General features: G+C 38.8%; 2 protein-coding genes across 3 annotated transcripts in view; one reads left to right on the forward strand and one right to left on the reverse strand.

Annotated features, from left to right (window-relative positions):
* The window catches only part of LOC101856979 (HBS1-like protein), a 28,651-nt gene extending 20,231 nt beyond the window's left edge, over positions 1-8,420 (forward strand). The window contains exons 13-17 of the mRNA XM_005104843.3: positions 536-631; positions 1,261-1,364; positions 1,760-1,860; positions 4,376-4,520; positions 6,293-8,420. Of these exons, the coding sequence (XP_005104900.1) occupies positions 536-631; positions 1,261-1,364; positions 1,760-1,860; positions 4,376-4,520; positions 6,293-6,337 (491 nt within the window). The 3' untranslated portion in view covers positions 6,338-8,420. The remainder of the gene's footprint in view (positions 1-535; positions 632-1,260; positions 1,365-1,759; positions 1,861-4,375; positions 4,521-6,292) is intronic.
* Positions 8,421-19,440: 11,020 nt separating this feature from the next.
* Positions 19,441-21,858, reverse strand: part of LOC101857506 (myristoylated alanine-rich C-kinase substrate) — a 20,103-nt gene continuing 17,685 nt past the window's right edge. For both annotated transcript variants that reach the window (XM_013086133.2, XM_005104846.3), the window contains exon 9: positions 19,441-20,982. In XM_013086133.2, the coding sequence (XP_012941587.1) occupies positions 20,924-20,982 (59 nt within the window). In that variant the 3' untranslated portion in view covers positions 19,441-20,923. The remainder of the gene's footprint in view (positions 20,983-21,858) is intronic.

The raw sequence follows: 21,858 nt of genomic DNA on the forward strand, positions 1-21,858 counted from the left end.
AAAAACCACACAAAGAGGGAAGTGGTTGTTTATACAGGTTATTGTCATTGACTAGTGGCCTTTAGACCAGGTCTGCTGCTGTGCTTGGGCTTGTTTGAAAAATTATTAGCTTTTGCACACGTGGTCAGTGGGTGCTTTTTCTTTACTCTCTTGCTGTTGATCTTGCTCTTTCCATGCTTAAATGAAAGTTATCATGTCGATGTGCTCCTCTTGTTCAAAGAGAGAATTAAAATAAGCTTTTGCCAGACTTTAGTTTCTCCAGACTTCTGGTGTGTGGTGGGATCTTTGTAAATCAAGAAAATCTATCCTTTGTCAGCGGGTGATTGGCGGGTGCTGTGGTGTGGTTTGCTCCTTCTTTCCTATCAAAATTCTATCGTCCTTATCTCTCCTTTTTTGTTTGTTACTCTCTTGTAACAGTCCTAATCTTCGGCATATAAACGCCGTTAAACTCTTACTATAACTCTTAAAAATCATGTCATTAAAAAAAAATGTTTGTTGAAGATTTCATTGTGGTTTTAATTTTTCTTTTCGTCAGATGTGTTCATTGATGACTCCCCATCCTCTGTTGCTTTTGCCGGTGACCATGTGAATCTGACCATGAGCGGAGTGGACATGGCTAATGTCAACATAGGTAAGCATGTTGCAATATTGCTTGCACAAGCTTTACATTCCAGTCAAAGAAAGCTGTTCCTCATAAACTTGTGTTCCGAGGAGAGTGAAGTAAGATTTTTATTTTACTGAGATGATTTAATTGCATCTTCGATGAATTGATTAGGTTCTTTGCTGCTGTAAGGAGAGGTTGTGAATTTGATGCTGGCACTGGGAATTTTATTTTACTACGAGTTTCCATCTGTTTGCTGAGATGCTGGGTCCCATTTGACCTGACTAGCCGGGATGAAGCAGCCTGACTCCTAAGAGATCTAAATTGTGTTGATTGGGGAATAAACAATATTTGCTACACAATCATAGAAATGGCTGTTCTCTCTTCACGGCTTAAACAGACCCCCTGAGTACAGATAGTTTCTTTACAGAATTGTAGATTAAAAAACAACAACTGAGGACTATATGAACATTTGTAAAGGAGTAAGTCAGGCAGGTTGGCTTTTGCAAAATGCTGAATTTCTCATGTAGGGATTCCGTTTATTTATATTTTAAAAATGTTGTTGTTTTGTTTTTTTTGTGTGTGTGCACTAAATGACTGATCAGAAGTTAGGGTTTTAATTGCATTTTTTAAGGGATTTTTTTGGTTTTCATTTGCAGGTAGTGCACTTTGTGATCCTTCTGCTCCATCAAAAAGTGCCACAAGAATCAGGGCGAAAATTGTTCTTTTTTCGATGGAGGTCCCAATTACAAAGGGTTTTCCAGTGAGTCTTTGCCCATATTTGTGACACATGCTTATTTTAGATTTGATGCAGGTTGCTCTCAACTGATATTGTGAAAGCCTATGTTCACTCTGAAATGAAATGGTTGAATCTCAGCTTTCTTTTTGTATTGTTATCAACTAGAAAGAAAAGTTAGCAATGGCTTTGGGCTTTTTTCCCATCGATTTTGCAACTGGTACTGAATCTAGGAGTGTTTCAATTTGTAAATGCCGCCCTAACTGTAATATTATCTATGCGCCTTTAGTACTTTGTAAACTTCCTCATTTTGGAAGAAAATTTGCATTTGCTTGTAGAAGTAGCCTTATCAATTTTGGAAGGATAATACATCACTTTGCACTTGCTCACAATGTTTGAAACTTGATGTTTTTCGTTTGCAGGTTGTATTTCATTACCAGTCCATCAATGAACCAGCTGTGATAAAGAGACTGATCAGTCAACTCAACCGAAGCACAGGGGAGGTCATCAAGAAAAAGCCGAGGTTTGTGTCAAGAGTTTTGTCCATGTTGGTGTCAATATTGTGTGGATGCTATTCCAACTTAACACATTACACCCTGGATCGCCCGGGATCGCCCGGGAATTCCCTTACACGCTCCACCCTGACTCGCCCGGAACCGCCCGCACCGACCCAGTGTCTTTAGAAACGAAAGTCTCGCCTTGACGAGACTCTGGGGCCGGGATTTTGATTTGCATAGTATAGCAAAAAGTTTCTTCTTTCATTTGATACCGAAACGAAATTTTCCAGGCCCTTAGGGTGTAATGTGTTAAGGGGGCAGGAGAATGGTTCTAAAGGGTAATGTTTTACAGCAGTGACTAGATAAAAGAATTTTTTTTTACTCATATTTTGCACATTTGTTGTACATGTATTAGGTAGCGTAAACACGGCCTCACTGGCACTCGCAGCCTTCCGACTGCGTGGTATCGGGGTAATTCCGATTGCTGTTTCTTTGCTCTTTCGCTATAAAACACCAAATGCCGTACACCATGTAAAAGTTCAGCTTTTCCTCGTTACAATGGTGTAAGTTGTTTATATGTCCGATTATTAGAAGCTGGAGAATTGCCGAAGAAAGCAAAGCCCCTCGCGGTCGGAATGCGTGGTTGGCCTGTTCAAAAATTGACACGCGTGTATTCAAATGCTTCGCGGAATGAGCGATGATTAAATACTGTCTTTTCATTGGTGGAAAACTAGCGCTTTAAACGGGCTTTCCTGTGGTATATATTTGGCCTTTGTCGCTTAACACATTACACCCTAACTCACCCGGGATCGCCCGGGAATTCCCTTACAAGCTCCACCCGGACTCGCCCGGAACCGCCCGTGCTGATCCAGCGTCTTTAGCGAGACTCCGGGGCCGGGATTTTGATTTGCATAGTATAGCAAAAAGTTTCTTCTTTCGTTTGATACCGAAACGAAATTTTTCGGGCCAGTAGTTTTAGTATTAGAGCTGATCGAAGTGCGATCGCGTTACCGACAGTTCGAAAATGTCTTGACTTGTTGAAAAGCGACACAATTGAGTTCGAAAACAGAAATGATGATGGATTTGAGCAAAAACGAGCATGTGACAAATCAGATGGCTCAGATTTTGATGAAAACGTTGTAGGAAGAGTTTGGGGCGATTCCGATTGATCAGACGGAGAAAATCTAGAATTTAAATCTAGAGCCCGGCTGAGAGTGAGAGTGACGGGTCGGACACCCCGATTGAACTAAAGTTACATTTCCAACAGTTTGCGCATACATAAAGTTATATTTTTCTGAAACTACATTCAGTTTTCTTTTTAACTTTTATTTTTTCAGGATTTTTGGAATTTGTTTAGTATTTTTAAAATGTGTTTTTTAAAGGGTAGTATTCACGGGAGGTGGGTTCTTTCCCCTTGCTTAGGATCTAACAATGGACTTCCCGTCCAGGCCCTTAGGGTGTAATGTGTTAAATAGAAAGCTTTAAAAATGCTGTCAAAATGTTTAAAGATCACTTTTTACCCAAAATATGTAAAATACCGGCTTAAAAAAGGTATGAATGAAAAGATCAGTTTATTTTCTATTAGAATAAAGTAATCAGCTTGGAATTATTTTACATCAATCCTTCCGCGAGACTCAGAAAGCATGTGACCCCGTACGCGGGGTACACTACAGTATAAGCCGACTCGCTCACCGGGGGGGCCGGTGCGGCGCTGGCCGGTCAACGCTCGGTGTTTTTGTCGAAATAACGACAGATCATCGTGTTTGAAGTGATAAAATACATATTTGTAATGATCTCACAGTCTTGAAAAAAATTAGGCTCCATATATTTGTAAGAGTGATTGTACTCTGTTAATGTGAAGATGTTTAGTGCACTTGGTACTCTTTTATTGTCTATAAAACATGGGGTTGCAGCCAGTGACTGACTTTAACAAATTTGATCAAATTTTAAACAACTATCATTTTCTTAAAAATTGACTGAGAGGTTAAAGAATGGTACCAAAATGCTCAGTGGATATAGGCCTTTCAAATGGAACAGATAAATTTGGCATACAGCTACTTCGAAAATTTAGTTTCTGGTACCTGACATGTATATATATAAGCGTTTTACACTATATTAGTTACCCCAGCAGACCATAGAACACTCATAAACATTCTCAGCTTCCCGGGAAGCATACAGTGCAAGCAGCTGATTAAGCACTCAATCACTAACAAACTTACAAGATCTTTCACTGTGTATAGCTGGGTACCCATCCCCACCTGGGTGAAGTGAGGAAAATTTGTGTGTAAAGTGCCTTTCCCAAGGGCACAATGTCGGGCCCCTAACAGGATTTGAACACACGACGTTGCGGTTGCGAGTCTGAGAGCCTAACCACCAGGCCACATTTAATGTATGCTCCTTTGCGGCCTGTCCCTTTGACAATTTTCCTTTGCAGCTTCTTCCTTTGACAATTTTCTTCAGTTTTCTGTCTTCTCTTCCAATGTCGAGCTGATGCTCTCATATATATCTGTACCCAAATCATTCGTGTGTTCTCTGATTCAGGTGTCTGGTGAAGAACAGTAGTGCCGTGGTGGAGATTGAGCTTGAGCGTTCTATGTGCCTGGAGCTGTACTCTGAGTACAAAGACCTGGGCCGGTTCATGTTGCGGACTGGTGGGCACACAATTGCTGCTGGTGTTGTTGAAGAGGTACACTTTTAGTTGGGTTTTTTGTTTTTTGTTTGTTTTTGGTCTTGTCAAATTTTGTCAATGGCGGGTGGTTGGAGGGTGTCACTGGTATGGCCTGCTTTTTTACTTCCCCTCTTTTTTTTCTGTTTGTCTGTTTTGACTTTTTCTTCAGCGTTAAATGACCATTATTGTGTCGATGTATTTCTCTTTACTCAAACAAACAAATGAAATGTGTCAACTGATGGAATGTGTATAAGAGTTTACCGTCATTTTGAAACACCTTCATTCTTTGCTGGTAAATGCACTTCTCTTCTCTTCTCTTGAGGGTGCAAGTTGAAGAAATTCAGTTAAAATTACAGATATAAAAAAGAACAAATACACAGCCTCTACATGGTACAGTAGTTACCCCATCATCTCTGACATGAGTTGTGAAATACTTTTTATTTTGTGTGTCCCGTTACCAGGATATCTCGGTCAGCTGGCGGGCTGCGTTCAATCCCACGACTGAGATAACTCGGTTCTATAGTTTTGTTCTATATACTTAGTTATTTTGTTTTGTAAAACGACCTCAAGTTTTATATAGGGTCAATTTATTATTTCCGCGGCCAATTCTGCCTAGAGGGGTGCTGGAATTTTGTTTCTACTGTCATTACACACGTAGAAATGGCGGTTTTTATAAAGGCACTTTCAACACTTTTGTTCACACTGATCAGCTGATCATGTCTCGCAATCTATTCTCTCTGCCTTTCTCTGCTTTTCTCACACATACATTTTTTTTATTCATGGAAGCATTCAGCAGTCTTTATTATACATGACATACAATATATTATAGATCTAGACGCTCACAAGCATATATTTGAATATCAATTTAGGCTTGCTCTTGCTCATTCGGCCTTGGAAAAAAAATTATAAGCCCCAAAAATGCCAAATTTGTACAGCACCCCAAAGCAAAACTACAAAAGCTACATACTTTAATTGGGTATGTCTACAGATGCAATATAGGTTGTACAGTGTGCCAAATTTCAAAGCAATTGGATTATATTTATATGGTTACTAGTGGGTCCTTACATATGTGCCAAAATTATCGGTTTGTGGGTACAATTTTGGGGAAAACTCCCGGGGATTGAGTTAAAGGTTTCTAGTGTTGTATAGGAACCTCTCTTACTACACTTTTTTTTATGTGGGCACGGTTGAAGATCATACTGCTTTCTCAGTCTCGGATATTGTCATTTATTTTGTTTTTCGTCTTTTTTGTTGTTGTTGCAGTGTTGGTACTCCCAAGTTTACTCATTTCTTTCTTTCTTGCTTCAGACATGCTTGCTAGAAGACTCGTTATTTTCCTTAGTTTTCGTGGGCATGCTAGAAAACTTTTGATTACATTGTATATAAAGCATTTGATGCCTCACTTTTGTTTCATTTTCCTTCTCGCTTTTCACAATTATGTGAGTGGTTACAGAACACCACCACTGGTAGGCTGTTGTCTGTCTCACTTTTTTCAAGCGCAAGTTTTTTAGGCACTTGCAACACAATAAGGTCATATAAGTGCCGAAGATTGGAGGTGTTACAAGAGAGTAACAAATACAAAAAAGGAGGGGAGATAAAGATGGTTGATGTTTGATAGGAAAGAAGAAGCAAACCACACCAGGGCACCCACCAACCACCCATTGAAGCACTAGATATTCGTCATTGTGTCCATGTGCGTCTCTTTAGTCAAACAAATAAAGAAACAACTCACAGTTACATTGACGTGTTTGAACAGAACAACTCACATTTACATTGATGTCTGTTCACAGATTGTGCAAGTGAAAGCATCTCTCAATGGAGCTGGCCCGTCCTGAAGGGGATACACTGTTGGGATGCTGCACAATTGTGTTGTCACTTGTTGAAATTACTTAGATAATAGAGTAAGATATCTGACGGGTATTTATCAGAGTGACTGCCAGGCCAAAGGAATTTTCGGTGGAGAAAGAAAGAAGTAGCGAAGACTGACAAAGCGTTGGACTTTTGGGGGAAATCTGTCTCTTTCTGTATGTATGGTCCTCAGAGAAAGAGAGTGATTTTTTTGTTTTTCTGTAGACTGGTCCCATATTCTTTCTAAGCACAAAATGTTACGATTGTAGTACTAGGTACCACAAACTGGCCGTGCGCCCCCGTGGCACACTGTCAGGAGACCAAAACCCATATTTTTACCCTCCTAAAACACCACACAGACACTTGATATATCAGAAGAAAGAGGAGTTTTTCCTCTTTTTAGTGGTATTATTTATTTGAATCAACGATTCTTTTGAAAGCAAAATCGTGCGGGATAAAAGACAACACTATCGAGGTTTTCACTGTCGCGGCAGCACGTTTCGTGTATTGATTTTTTGAGTGACCTCGGTTGAACAGGAACGGGGAGCGTATGGTATTAAATACTGCAATCTGATTCGTCGATATTTCAAGATGAGAAGACGCTCTTTCCGGTCATATATTTCTAAAGACTGTCCTTAAAGAATTAATAGAAGAGATTTGCGTGTGAAAACTTTCGGTGCTGTTTTTTTATGGAACCAGTGATGGGACTGACCGGAAATATATCGGCAGAAAGCCCATTCATTCCTCTTCAAGAATAACACAGCCATTATACGCAAATAAACACCGGACGCTCCCCGTCGGCTCGCAAGCAGAGCACCATCGCCCCCGCTTTCGTATAAATTCTCTCTACTTCCCTTCAGCGCAGCCCGGCGCGCGGCCGATAAGCCGGCGGTCGCGAGGGGATTTTAAGCTCCCCTTGTGTTTCTTGCCGTTTTGGTCAAAAAGCCATGTTTACGTCAATAAATTTCCATCTTCTGGTTATTTAATAGCCCTGAAAAAAATTGAGCTTGTTCTCTATGTGCATAGGTGTGTGTTTACAAGTTTTTGTGAATGTCAATTCAAATTTAAGAATGTTGTGACATCTCAAAATGTAGACATTTCGCAATATAAAAAACTAACATTTTTCTGCAACTTCAGACGTTCATAACTTTGTTGAAAATGAAGCTATATGTATAAATTTAGTATCAAAATGCTCAGAATGATAAATTCTATAAGGTAGTGCAGTTAACTATGAAATCAGAGGACTTTGAAATTTCAGTTGTGGTACCTTGTAGTACTGGAGTGGGTTGTTTTTTTTTATTATTTAAAAAGATGTAGAGGAGACTGTAGTTGAGGGAGGCTGCAAACTTTTGTTCAAGCAACAGTAGTGTGATTGATATAATCATCGTACTGTTAGGTCAGTCCTCATTATCACAGGGAAAACGGAGTTGTGTGAAACCTGCTTTTATTAACTTTTTAAGCGTGTGTGTTTGAACATATAACACCTTTGAGAAATGTTGAGTCTAGTTTGGCAGTCACCCTGATTTATGAAAGTCCTTCCATGTGAATGTATTTTCTGAAAATATTGCTGAAAATATACTGGGCGGGGAAAATAATATTGTCAGGAAATGTTGTAAATGATGGTGGAAGTAAAATATATATTTATGAGCAATTGTTTTATTGGAGGCACACTCACTTGGTGATTGGTGAAAGCTTAGTATGCTATGGTGAAAAGTTTATAAACACCCCCCCCCCCCCCCCTAAAGAAAAAAGGATTGCAAACAAGCCAGACCATTGTAAATGATTGGTTGGTTGATCTCCTCTGTGCTTGTGGTTCTTTAGCTCATCATGTCTCATCCCATCCACCCCCCCCCCGCATCATCTGTCCGTCATTTCCCCATCACTTTCATTTCTCACCTTCTTTCTTTGTGCCAAATGAGAATAGCGCTCATAGTACAACTGTTGCTTCTAACTTGAACCTGCGTGCTGATGAGAGACTTGTACATTTGTATGGACTTGCCATTTCTTGTTGAATGTGTTTGGATAGCTTGGTTGTAAATGAGACAGCAATAAAAATGGATTTGCCTTGAACTGAAAGATTTTTTTTCTTTGTTGAGTACATGTTATCTGATATGGGCGATATGATGGGGTTGGTTTGTTTTTGAATTTTCTGGAACGGGTGGTTGAAAAGCACAGCTGCTTGGGTCTTACTTCTTTTCTTCTACTCTCCTTGTTTTTCGGGTCAATCCTACTTTTATTCCTGCTCAAATTTGTCCCTCATTAATTTGAGTGTGCTTCTCTTGCTCAACCTAAAGATTTTCTTTTGGTCATGCTGTATTGATCTCACTATCTTGGTAATTTATTTTTATTTTACTGTGCTTTGGTAGTCTTGGTGCTTTTTCCATTTCTTTCTGTTGGGTAACTTCAGCAGTGGTTATTGTAAATATGTTTTATGTCATTATCAACACTTGAACACAGTTTACATAATTTAGGGAACGGGCTACGTCGACCCTGCCTTTGTGCAGAGGTCAGCTGAGGGTGGGTGAGATACTGTGTCCCAGCAGTGTAGCTTGAGTAAGAAGAAGCATACAGACGCAATAACGACCACTTGCTGTTGGGGAAAAGGCAAGACAGATATTTTAAACAGAGAGGGAAAAAAAGAAGTAGGACCTACCGGGGGCATCCTCCATCCTTCTGCAGAAAATAATATTTTTAGTTTTAGTACATGTACGAGTTTTATGACACTTGTAACACAAGGTCATATAAGTGCCGAAGATAGGTGTTACAAGAGAGTAACAAACATTAAAAAAGGAGAGATCGGGATGTTAGATTTTTTTGGTGTTTTTTTTTTATAGTAGAGAGTTTTACGGCGCTCACAACTGCATAAGGTCATATGAGCGTCAATGGGTTGGTGTCAACAGAGAAGTCTTTACAGGGAATCAGACTTAAGACTGCTCACCTCTCTAGCTTCAACAGCACAAGGTCTGCTTCGACTATCAAGGCACCCCAAAATAGCAGGTCACAGGAGTGACAAACATACGAAAGAAGTAGAGGAAAATGACAATGGTAAGGATCAGGAAAGAAAAAGCAGCAGTTTCCTGTTGTAGATCAGGCACAGTTATGAGCGCGACATGAGTCAGCCCATTTACAATTCTACTATGCTTGAACGAGAAATGTCCCCCCTTTGGGAATGGCTTAAAGACACTTCAGTCAGTGGTACTGCCCCGGGGGGGATGATAGATGTTTGATAGGAAAGAAGGAGCACACCACACAAGAGCACCTGCCAACCACCCACAAGGCAAGACAGACATTAAACAGAGGGAAAAAAAGGACCTACCAGGGACGCCTTCCATCCTTCTGCACAAAATAAAACAATCACACACAGAGTAATGGAACAGACAGGACTACCGTATGCGCTGGCACTGCTTATAAAGAAACAAAGGGGGCTTTCGTGGCCTAGAGGTTGAGGTGTTCGCCTCTCATTCAAAGGTCCCGGGTTCAAATCTGGGTAGCGACCGAAAAATTTTCTCTTTTAAACTTGTCTCCTTCCACCTCCTTTCCTGCACTCCAGCAATGTTCTGTCGCCTGCTTTCGTCTCCACTTTCTGCCCCCACCCCCTCACCTCCTTTGCCCACTCCTCTGGGATCATGACTCTTTCTGCAGCCTATCTACTGCTACGCCTTGGCTTCTTACTGCTGTCTTTGAGCCACACCCCTGGTCTTCTGGTAGGAAAGATCTACACCCAGCCTTCTCGGAGGTCCAGTGTGCCAGTTGCGCACGTTAAGGATCCCTTGGTGGTCTAAAATTGATAAGAGTAGGCTTTGGCCGTCACCCGGGCAAAATTCAAAATTTCCTACCAACTGAAAAATGTTTAATGGGTCCCGTGCACTCATTTGACCATATCCAGTGGCGAGCGCCGAAAAAAAAAATAATTAAAAAGAAACAAATTCAACATGAAAAAAAATCTGGTTTTGCAGTACATTTTATTTTATATCTACAGACAAAAATGTTTCATAAAATAAACACTTTTACTTTTCTTCGTAAGATACATCATTAGGCATATATACTTTTACATTAAGATTTTCCCAGTATGGCAGTACTGCGAAAATTTGCATTGCACAATCACAACATGGAGGAAGGGATGACACAATACATTGCATGTACAGTTTTTTTCAAACAAAAGTCATGTCCACGGTGAGCAAGTCAGTTTTTCATTAGTAGTATTGCCTCTTCTTCTTCACCAGCACTCGCCACACGCTCCAGTCTTAAAACATATTTATCCTTAATGAAATGGGATGTATAAAAACTGCTTGACATGAAAAGGAAAAAAAAACCCAACAAAAACACAAAAAACAACCCTGCACCAAATTACAACACAAGCCTTCACCAGGAACGCTAGACTACAAGGGAAACATTTTCACATTTTTCTAAAAAGAGGGGGGAGGGGGCGCGCGCCAGTAAACTTTATGCAAAGAACAACAATACGATCAAATTTTATTCCTGCTCACAGGACAGTTCCTATCTCAGCTACTTCTACACATCATGCACCTACACTCAATTCATTTCTTTTGACTGAATGCTCTTCTGTGCTTTCATCAGAAATTTGTCACCAGAAAAATGCACCATCAGACAGCCATACAAAATCAAAGACCATTATCTTCAAAAGAGAAAAGACCACTCTCTCCCCTCTGATTTCACAGACAACCAAGAACTGAAACTCGGCCGCTTCTGAAAGATATATATGGTAAACATATTATATATATATATATCACTTTTTCTCTTTACTTTACTGAACATGCAGCCCAAATTTAAAACAAAAAGCTCACACCATCTCAAAGGGTAAAAGGGAAGAACATACCTTCACCCATTTGACCAATATAATGGATTTCTGTTTTCATTCCTTAATTAAGTTAATTTCATTCAGTGAGGATGGAAGTACATTGGACATTATATCCCCACACTGCAAAGCGTGAGGGCTCTCAGTTAATTTATTTCATGCCTCTCCAGTGCTCATTCTTCACAAGAAGGCACAGTAGTCACCACAGCCAAGGCAACATTAAAACTACCACATTTACGGGACAATTTCATGCCTAGGACCGTGCTTTTAATCATTTAAAACATTTTGGCACACTTGAATTAAAACTTACCACAGTTATGGGACAAATTCATGCCCAAAACTGTGTTCCAAATCATTAAAAATATATCCGCATACTTGAATCACTTCTCCCTCACAGCTGAAATACCTCAAACGGGTGATTCCTGTTTACCAGGCATAAAGAAAGTGCCTCTCCTCTACAAGCTTGTGTCAAAGTCATTCTGTTTCAGACAGTATAACCCCCTCCCCCCAAAGTAGCATTGACAATGATCCTCTATTTAAAAAAAACAACAAAAAAACAGACAAATTGACTGGCCAAAAAAGCAAGAATCCTAATTGCATAGCTTTGTGATTTCAATTTCAAAAGAAGAATATACGGTGGAATATGTAAGGTCTCACACTAACCACTAGCAAAACTACACAGCATAAGCTCCCTTCACGTTTTATCACAACAATTCAGGATAGTAATATCACTTTCAAGTGATGTGAGTGTGGTACATCACTTTCTTTCAGGCATGAAATAGTCTTGATGCCTCAGAGTATTAAATGTGATGACATAGATAACGGTCACTAAGAGTGAAAATAGATATCAGTCTTTTTCATCAGAATATAATAGAAGTTGGAACCCAAGCTAAAAACCACAGAAGACTCAGCAATTACAACAATTCAAGAGAGCAGAGTTGAACAGAATTTTAAAGTACATGTATACAATGAAAAAAAGAAAACCTTCAGACCACTTAAGACAGAAACAGATACCTTAATTTCATTGAAAGGCACACACGCATACATAATACCGTAAGTAGTCATGGGAAGTAAATCTTGTCGAAAGACTGACATGAACAAGATATGAAATAATAAAACCATCCCTCATATTTGATTTACATACAGAGACAAGGATCGAACACATTTGATGGGGGTTCACGGGCAGTCTCCAGTGACAAGGTCTAGCACAGGAAGCAGGCAACACTCAACAAAAAAATAAAATGATCATGTCAATCCTTGGCTAATTATTTCCTTGTCTAAACAAAAATGGTCCCATCATGAAGACAAAGGACATTAAGGCGATTAGTGTTCTGATACACAAAGGTCAAATGGTCTTTCTCATCATCTAACAAACAATTCGTGGCAACAGTTTGGCTTATAATATGTCAACTTTCCTCAACTCTGTAGAGGTACATAGAAAAAAATACAACATACCCTGTCAGTTGGAACTGAGTAGCTATGACAGTGGGTCCTCCATTTCCAAGGACGGAAGAGAGGAGAGGAACACTAGGTTCAGGGTAATGTTTTACAGTACAGACGGGGAGCAAGTTCCCAGCTGGAGACCTCCCCACAGGCTGGTCAAAGCTCTGCTGAACAAGGTGGCAAACTCGGGGACACCCGTTCTCAGACACTGACCCACACACAAAAACTACACAGTCTGGCACACAGGTAGTGGAAGAAAGAACAAGTCCCAGGCACTACAATGACTTCAGAGAGATGATAGCCTCAGCCGTTCGGCTACAAACCAGATGAACTCAATTGTTCAGACTGAATCCCCCTCTCCCCCCCCTCTTCCAAAAAAACACTCAAAAAAAAAAAAAAAGAAGAAAAAAAAAGCCAACTAAAACAAAGCAGTGCCTCCATTTTCTTTCATAGTGAACAAAACTTACGCTTTCTCCACCCCCTCCTATTAATGTACTTCCCAACAGAAATCATGACTCTTGAGCTACACATGATCCCCCGCTGAACCTCAAACACAAAGGCCACACTGTACACGTTACTGCTTGTAAATCCAGTACACAAAAAGAGGAGACAGGCATTGTGACCCTTTCCTTTTCAGTAGACAACATACAAAATCTTTAGTCCAATGCCCAAAAAATCCTGACAGCAGGTACACAAATCTTTATAAAGACTAGAGTGCTAAAATAGATTCTGAATTTTCATCCGCCTGGTATATAAAAACAGCCAGACTTCTGAGCAATGTAGTTCCAACAGTAAACTGAGATCAGACCTACAATAAAGAACAATCAGTCTTTTCGATAAATAACTTTCTGCCCTAAGATTAATAAGGAGATCAAACCAAAGGGTTTGGTGAGAGTTCGTAACAGAATTATCACAACACACAAGGGAGCACAGAGCATCTGGTACTGGTATCTTGCCCATCACACTTTCGACTACGTACAGAGATATTCCACAGAGCGTCCGTCCTAGGTCCCACCAATGGGTACACCGATAGCTCAGTAGGTACCTAAGTCAACTACAAAGTGGCAGACATGGATACAACAACACCCCCCACCTTCCTCCCCCAAGATGTTCTTGAGGTTGTTTGGGGGAGTTTTCAAAGCTTCCCACCCGCTTGGTTCAGTCCTTATGGAGATGAGGACGTTAAAATTCAGAGGTGCCACCCCTTCAACACCCCTACAGTACAGTATTTAAAGAGACCATAAGCCAATATCAAAACACAAATATAAACCACTGGAAGATTTACCAGGAAGAAACATAGAAGATAGAATGAGGTTAACAAAAATACAACCCAACCTGTAAATTTTCTTATATATTCTTTCAGTTTCAGTTCTCAACAAATTTTGGCTTTTGTCGCAAGGCTCCAAACATTAAAAGGAAAAAATAAAACAACAACTGTAATACTTATTGTGCAAAACTGTAGCAATACAATCACGTGTAAGGGCTTTTAAGTATTGTTGGAAAGATTCACCACACAAAGTTTCTATCCACACACTTCCCTGGTAGTTTTCCTCATCCCTCCTCTTCAATGATCTCATGTAGTCAAGGACCAGAGATTTAGATTTAGACAAACCACATCAGGACGACAATCAAGAAATCAACATGGAATAAACATGTAAATGCTGAAAAGATACAGTACACAGTGCAGTACACAGTACCATGATACGTGTACATTATGACTGCCACAGCTTCGGCCAGTCTCAGCACCAGTAGGCCGAACTACAACACAACAAGAGAGGTGGGAGGTGGGAGCATCAGAACAAGCAAAATACTGAATCTTTCCCAAACCGCAAACAGCTCTCTCTGTCAATCATTTGCCCCTTATCCCAAAGTGGACTACTTTAAAAACACTACACAACAGATCATTAGTAATGACAGTGTACTTTTAAAAATAAACTCTTTTCCAGGAAAAAAAAAAGGAGGAATCAATATACCCACTGTAGATTATAGCGCTTGCAAAACAAGTTCACAGGGATAAGAATCCAATACCACCATTACTGAAAAGAAAATCCTTCAACTTCAAGCATCAATCTCTCCTTCCCTATCCAACACTGCTACTACTCACCATATCACACACACACACAGTTTTACCGTTTCAGTCAACAGGAACTTGTCTTACAAGCTGCACTTACGTTAGCCAGTCATTGACATACATCATGCTCACATCTGTTTACACCAACATGTCAACGGACAATCTGATAGATTTTCTTTTTAGAGACATCACAGTGTAAGCATCACACGTAATATACTGAAGAAAAAAACCCTCCAAAACAAACCCAAACCTGCCTGTGGACAATGGTAGAACAATGTCATGAGGACAATGGGCAAGGTCAGTCAGCTTAGTTGACTAAGGTAATCCTCACATTAAATCTGGAACACAAATAATCCCTACACTTCAAATGTGGACCATCCATGGAAAAATATAGTAAAAATATAGCTACCTCTTACATATACTGAATTTCATTTTTCATTAAAAAGTATGGACACTGACACAATGGGCAGGACCTAAGTTTTACACTGACTTAGTTATGCACAATTCTTCTCTAGATAAAACTATCTAAATTTGCACACAAAGCTACAGCTGCAGGAATTTTTGGTCATGACCACTGGTATTCACGCTAGAATGAGAATGTTGGACAGCAAAACAGATTATGGCACAGCCCACTAATAATCAGTTTAAAAAAAAAAGCCAACAACAACAGAATGTCATGAATATAACAGCATGCCCTCCAAGCTAAAACGAAAGTGGAAATCCAGGAGCAACATTGTCTCCTACTTAACATTCTAAAACACATTTTCTTTCAAATGTCTCAAGATTCTCTCCGAAAACACTTTCTTTCCCACCTAAAGCAACTACAGAAACAGTGTTTCTTTCAAATTTTGACAGCTAGTTATGGTAATTGCTTGTGCATGCAAGCTGATGTAGTTACAAACACAGAAATTGGCCTCTGGGGGGACCCAAGTAGAAAGGGAAGACTAGTTCCATTGGTACCTCTTGATGGCATTCAATGTGAGTAATAACGTACATGAAAGTTTTCACCAAATTGAATTACATTTTTGAAGCCTAATTCCAACATGTGAACACTTTATAAATCTAAGATATGGAACTGTTCACACATGGAAGACACACATGTGCTGAGAAATGTCTGAACCAGAAAACAAAGATATGCATTTCATAAACATTGAATTTATAAATCACCTAAAATCCAAAAATCCTCTCACAATAACTCTTTGCTGCTTCATTCAAGCTAACATACATTGGTCATAGTCAACTCTATTGGTCGCTTTCTGCAACCAAGTTATTGCATAAACAATAAAAACCTCCACTAAATTTGATGTAATACGAACAAAAGATACAATTGTATGTACATATTCTTATCGCAATCCAGTGAACATTTTATCAATGCAAAAAACTAAATCCAAAACTCTAAAAAAAATGATATATGAAAATCTTCTCAGTCACTCAGAAAGGAAGGTGGAGGGTTTATTTGGCATTCGAAGGATGCACTAATGCAATTACCAAATACTCTAAAGCAGTACCAGTCCCCCTCTCCACCCTACAAAAAGGACAATACATAAGACAGATAGTAGCCAGGACTCATCATAAACAACACACTGATACATCAAGCAGTGCATGTTCTATTCGGCGATGCGTTGAGGACGACCTCACTTTAAACACTGAGTAAAGGGGTCATGGTAACAGGTTCTTGTTTGTTTTAGTAAGCGTTTTACGGCACTCACAACACAATAAAGTCATACAAGTGCCGAAGATTAGAGGTGTTACAAGAGAGTAACAAACACAAAAAAGATGGAGGGGAGATAAAGACGATAGATATTTGATAGGAAAGAAGAAGCAAATCACACCAGTGCACCCGCCAACCACCCACACAGACTATCAACAATGTAGAAGCCACACACTTCATCTAGGAACAGCACCCTGTGTTAACAGAAACTATAACACCTCAAATACTCTCTCCACACCTTATATTAAAGGGAACACAATCAACATAACCATCTGCTCAAGTATTTTTTTTTTACAAACTTTGAAAGTCAACCACCTTCAGAAATCAAACTTTGAGACAATAAGTGAATCCTCCAAAAGAAGGCATCGACAACACATCTTCCCATAAAGGATATACGACAATATGGAAAATGGTGAGGAATAAAGTAGCAATGTAAAATTAATGGTGGGCGAAAAATGAATTACGTGTATTGAACTGTGATAATATGTCCTTCACCCACAAACAGCTTAACTCACTGAGCCCTGGCCTAGAAAATAGTCTATATCAGGATTTTACTTTTATTTCTGTTAAGACGACAATCTAGTAACGCTATAAATTTTAATTTCAAGGTTAAGTAGAAACATTTTTTTGACCAGAAATGAAGATGATTTCCAAAATACACAGCTATGTACTGTCAAATCCAGTGAGAAGAAATATTTTTCAAAAATGAAAATAGTAGGGTATTTTAAAAGTCTACGGGAACAAAAATAGCTTTACAGATAACTTGATAAAATCAAAAGTATTACAAACAGGAGAAATGTATCATCATCCTAGCCAAAAAATCAAGCCAATAGCTTAGTATTTACATTCATGAGAATGTTTTGAAAAAGCGTGAAAACGGCTAGTATACAGTAACCCCCGCATCTCCGTACTGACCAGGGCTCAGTGAGTCCCCACTCCCCCCAATAAAATCATCAAATTACCCCCCCCAACATTTTTTAAAATTAAAAAAATAAGCCACTACTAGTAAAACTTTTAATAAAAAGACTATCGCTGTATCCCTGTCAGCTTTCGTAAAAAAAATCAACTGAACGGCCAAAGGGAAAGTGATACAACTATGAGAAGTTTTACATCTACCATTTTATATTTTTCTTCAAACGCATTATATGAAACCATACAATTACAACTTTTCAGTGTAAGTCATAGGAAGGTAGTATCTAGGAACATTTTGTTATTGCTGCATGATACAAACGTTATCTACAAACCAATGGCTTTTGTCACTCAGCTCAAAAGCATACCCTCACAATTACATCTGAAACACTGCATTGTGCAGCTTCAAATGGTTGTTAAAGAAAATTCCAGGCATTAATCTAAACCTTTCTTAACAAAACCACTGCATCATATCTTATTTGTTGACACCTAAGACAAAAGTTGTACTTTCCATCCATGCAATGGGAAAATTTTTTTTATTATGAATGCCGCTTAACTTAAAAAAAAATTTAGCTTTAGGTCCTCACTCGATGTACACATATGGATGAAAAGTCTTAAACTAAAACTGTGCAGAAGAGTTTAGACTTCAAAACTATATCTATTAACAACCCCCCCCCCCCTTAAAACAAACACATCTCATCAATACATAAAATTTAACAGAGAACAAATACTGTTGTCTACGGTGAAACATCAATGATATAAGCATAAATTTGTGCATTTGAGACACTGTTCAATTGGTGCATCAAGCTCGTACAACTAAATTTCATATTAACGCATAGTTCAGTCACATACACAAATGAAACAGGACAAAATCATGACTCGAAGGAGGGGGGAACAAGAGCAGAAAAATGGGCTAGGATTCAAATATTCATTTACTCGCTAGCTACTGGAAACTACTTCCAAACTCAGCTGACACAAAATCACACACCCAAATCCTCCCTACAGGACACACATAGACACCACTTGGCGAGACAAAAAGACAAAGGGACATTCCCTCCCTAGCTGCACTGCCACACTAATCCACATAATTTGCGAAGGAGCAAGCAAAAAAAAACATTTGCAGGCTATGATCACATTGACAAAACATCTGAACAAAAATAAAATATGAGCAACAGCTGGTGAGAAATGCAGAAAAGCAGAAGAAAAAAGACTATATACTTCCTTTCACAAGAATTCTTTAAAAGAACCAAACCACACACAGTATCCAACTGTGAACAAAAATAATTATAATCCACAGATACTATGGTCATTTGGTTTCTCCTAACTTTCATCATAAGGCCACTATTAAGTTGACATCTCAATCTGGAAATGTAGGGCATCATTACATTAAAAGAGGGAAAGAAAGAAAAGGTTGAAAATACAGAAGAAAAAAAGAAAGAAAAAAGCATAGTTTGAGAGAAAATCTGACAACAGGAACTTGGTTCCCTCCCACAGTAACTTTTTACCCAGTCTTGACTGGAACAATGACCTCACTAAAAAGAGTAAACTCGAATAGAGTCAAAGATTAGGTTCTGTCTGAAAACTTTTTGTAGAAAGTAGTGTCCCAGTACTCCTAGTTTGAAACGTTTTTCCCAATGATAGTACATAACAAGATGGGCCACTCAGCCAAAAAAGTGTCCGCAGGAAGTATGCTCTTTGCTTCAGATGGCGCTGCAGTCTGTTTTGAAGCTCTCTTTCGTTTTTCCAGAAAAAGAATAGGAATAGCACCTCCTTGCGTGCGCAGATCGACTGCTGTTCATCAGCAGTTCGGGTACGTTCAGTGCGGAGTTTTAGTTTTTTAAAATTTTAATGACCTCTCGCCTTTCACTCTAAAGTCAAATTAAACAAAGAAAACCATCACCCTTTCCTAATGGAAGAGGTTTTTTGTCAGCGTAACCATTTTAAAAAAGCGTTCTTCCGAAATTTATCCCAAAACTTGCTAGTTTCACTTTGATTTTTAAAAACTCAAGTAGGGTAACTCTGTTCGCAAAGAGTGCGTTTTTGTGAAGAGGGCGCAACCAAATTTTGAGGACACTTTTTTAATTGGCTCAAAGAGAGAAGTGGCCCATCTTGTTATGTACTATCATTGTTTTTCCTTATATTTTAGACCTCTTTCATTTACAAAATAAAACCTGGATCCACTCAGTGACCAATAGTGAGAATCAAAGAACAAATTCAAACAGGGGTAAAAATGTAAGGACAAAAACTGACGGCGAAATGAAAACTGTGTCCCAGTGTTTTGTTACAAACACAAAATGTTGAAAGGCCTTAGCAAAAATGATCTTCAGCCATAAATAGTCTTTCTGACAGAACAGGCCAGTAATCAATGATAACTAACTATCCCTGACAGTGAGTCCTCATATATGTTGCCTTTTCAAAGATAAATAAATTCTCAAAAAATCGAGTACTGCTCATGTAAATTTGTCTGAAAAAGGATTTTATAAGAATCATGGTGTTGAACCTACATTCTGCTTTGCCTCAAAAGTTCAAACATAAACTCTTCAATCGGAGAGGGAGACCAAAACCTCTCACAACACAAGTACATGTTTGTACCTTTGCAACGAAAAGAAACTTTAAATCAGCGATTCACAATGAAAACCAAACAGCATACTTCAAGACACCTGAGAGGATATGAGAAATAAATGCATTAATTTTACCCCACACTCAACCCAATTCATCAGTTTTCTAAACAATTTTTGGGGGGTTAAAACATAGTCAAACAGCATGCTTGCATACATATATATGACACAGTTTGTCAACATTGTGTAGATCCTGTGCATTAGTTGACTAGAGAACACCCTGCACAGCAGCGCTCTGATCACACACATTTTGGTTTACAATGAAGCATGCAAGGGAAACCTTCTCTTTCGTACCCTTCTTAAAACACTGAGCGTACATTCTCCACAGCGGCAAATGAAACCTTTGTACCTACATCAAGATTCTCACAGCTGATCTTAATGCTCGGGAAAGCGGAAAAACAATCAACAAAACTATCATAGCGGAAAGGACATATGCACTTAAAAATGCACCCTTAAAAAAGTTATAATAAGTTGAGAAATTTTCAGTTTGTTCAAAAAACACCTTATTAAAATTTGTATTCTTGATCAATAAGTAAAAGAATCAAGACAAAATGAATTGAAATGACTTCCCTTCCGTTGATATCAAGCCTATACGAAAAAGTTAAATCAAGGTTAACTACCAATAAAGATATAGTCTGTGCTTTTAACCATAAGGCCCTGAGATATTCTTGCGTCAATATGAAAATACATCCGATGAAATTGAACCTAGTCAAAACTATTTATATACTTTCGTGACAGATTGGCTGAGAAGCTGAGATATCTGAACCTGCTTTGCTGGCTCATCTGTTACATTGAATTTCAGAAATAGAATATTGACCATAAGTATGTATAATGAAGACAAACATTGGGTTGACCGATAGATTCTGAAAGCTCATGAGATATTACGCTGTTTTCGTTTCAGCTATCACATGGTTCAAGGTTTACAATGAAAGAGAGATGCTTGAGGAAACTGTTAGGAATGCTGCTTCAGATGCACAACAATTTAAAGGGTTGCAGAGAAGATGACTAATTGTCTCTCCTTGGCTTCTTTTTCTTGCTCTTTGGTGCTGCTTCTATCCATGAATCTGAAATACACAAAGTTCCATTTCACAAACTATGATGTGCTTTAGTACAGACCTGCCAAACAAATATAGAACTACGCAAAATAAAGAGTTTAAGAAAAAAATAAATAAAGGAGTCTCCTAGATAAATAGCGATTGTTGAAAAAGCAGCCCCCCCCTCCACATAGAGCCTGAGATTAACTTCCAACTTCCATTAAAATGAATGTATGGTGCTACTCGGGCAGAAGTGAATATCATACAAAAATAACACTCGTGTTATATGGTCGCTTTTAAGGACAAACGGGCTAACCTAGATTTCGGGGGTTTCCAGAAATCTTGACCTACACCAAAAGTAGGCATTGCCCTACCTACAGGAGAAGTTTGTTGTAATTGGTGTGTATATTTGTTTGGTTATAGAGAAAACTTCCCTTGTCTTTAAAAAAAAAATGAACAAGGGGCAAAAACTTTATCTTCAGTTTTCTCAAAACACCATTTTTCGGGATAGCCTCCATGTGCTTAATAGCGACCATATATATTGTCGCTACAGGGTTCTAAATGGTTAACTAGGTTTCTATAAATTTTACAGGAGGTTGAAAAAACTAAACGGTAAAGCTATTACACACATTTCAGCAGTCAAGAGTCCGAAGTTGTGGCGACTATTCGGATACGTTAATCTTGCTGAAAGTTGTTTATAGCATGAGTTGTGTGATGTCAACAAAAACCGCATTTTCGGAGAAAGCTATTTAGAATCCTGCAGCGACAATATATACATTTTTGTAGTTGACGATGACAGTAATTAGCTAAAAAAGAAGGAAACTTACTCAATCTCACTTTCCCAGCCTTCTTCTTAAAATGAAAATATATTTGAGTATCATTTGTTGATTGTGTTTAAGCACCTAT

The sequence above is a fragment of the Aplysia californica genome, unplaced genomic scaffold, assembly GCF_000002075.1.
Source record: "Aplysia californica isolate F4 #8 unplaced genomic scaffold, AplCal3.0 scaffold00438, whole genome shotgun sequence".
Taxonomy (NCBI): Eukaryota; Metazoa; Mollusca; class Gastropoda; order Aplysiida; family Aplysiidae; genus Aplysia; species Aplysia californica.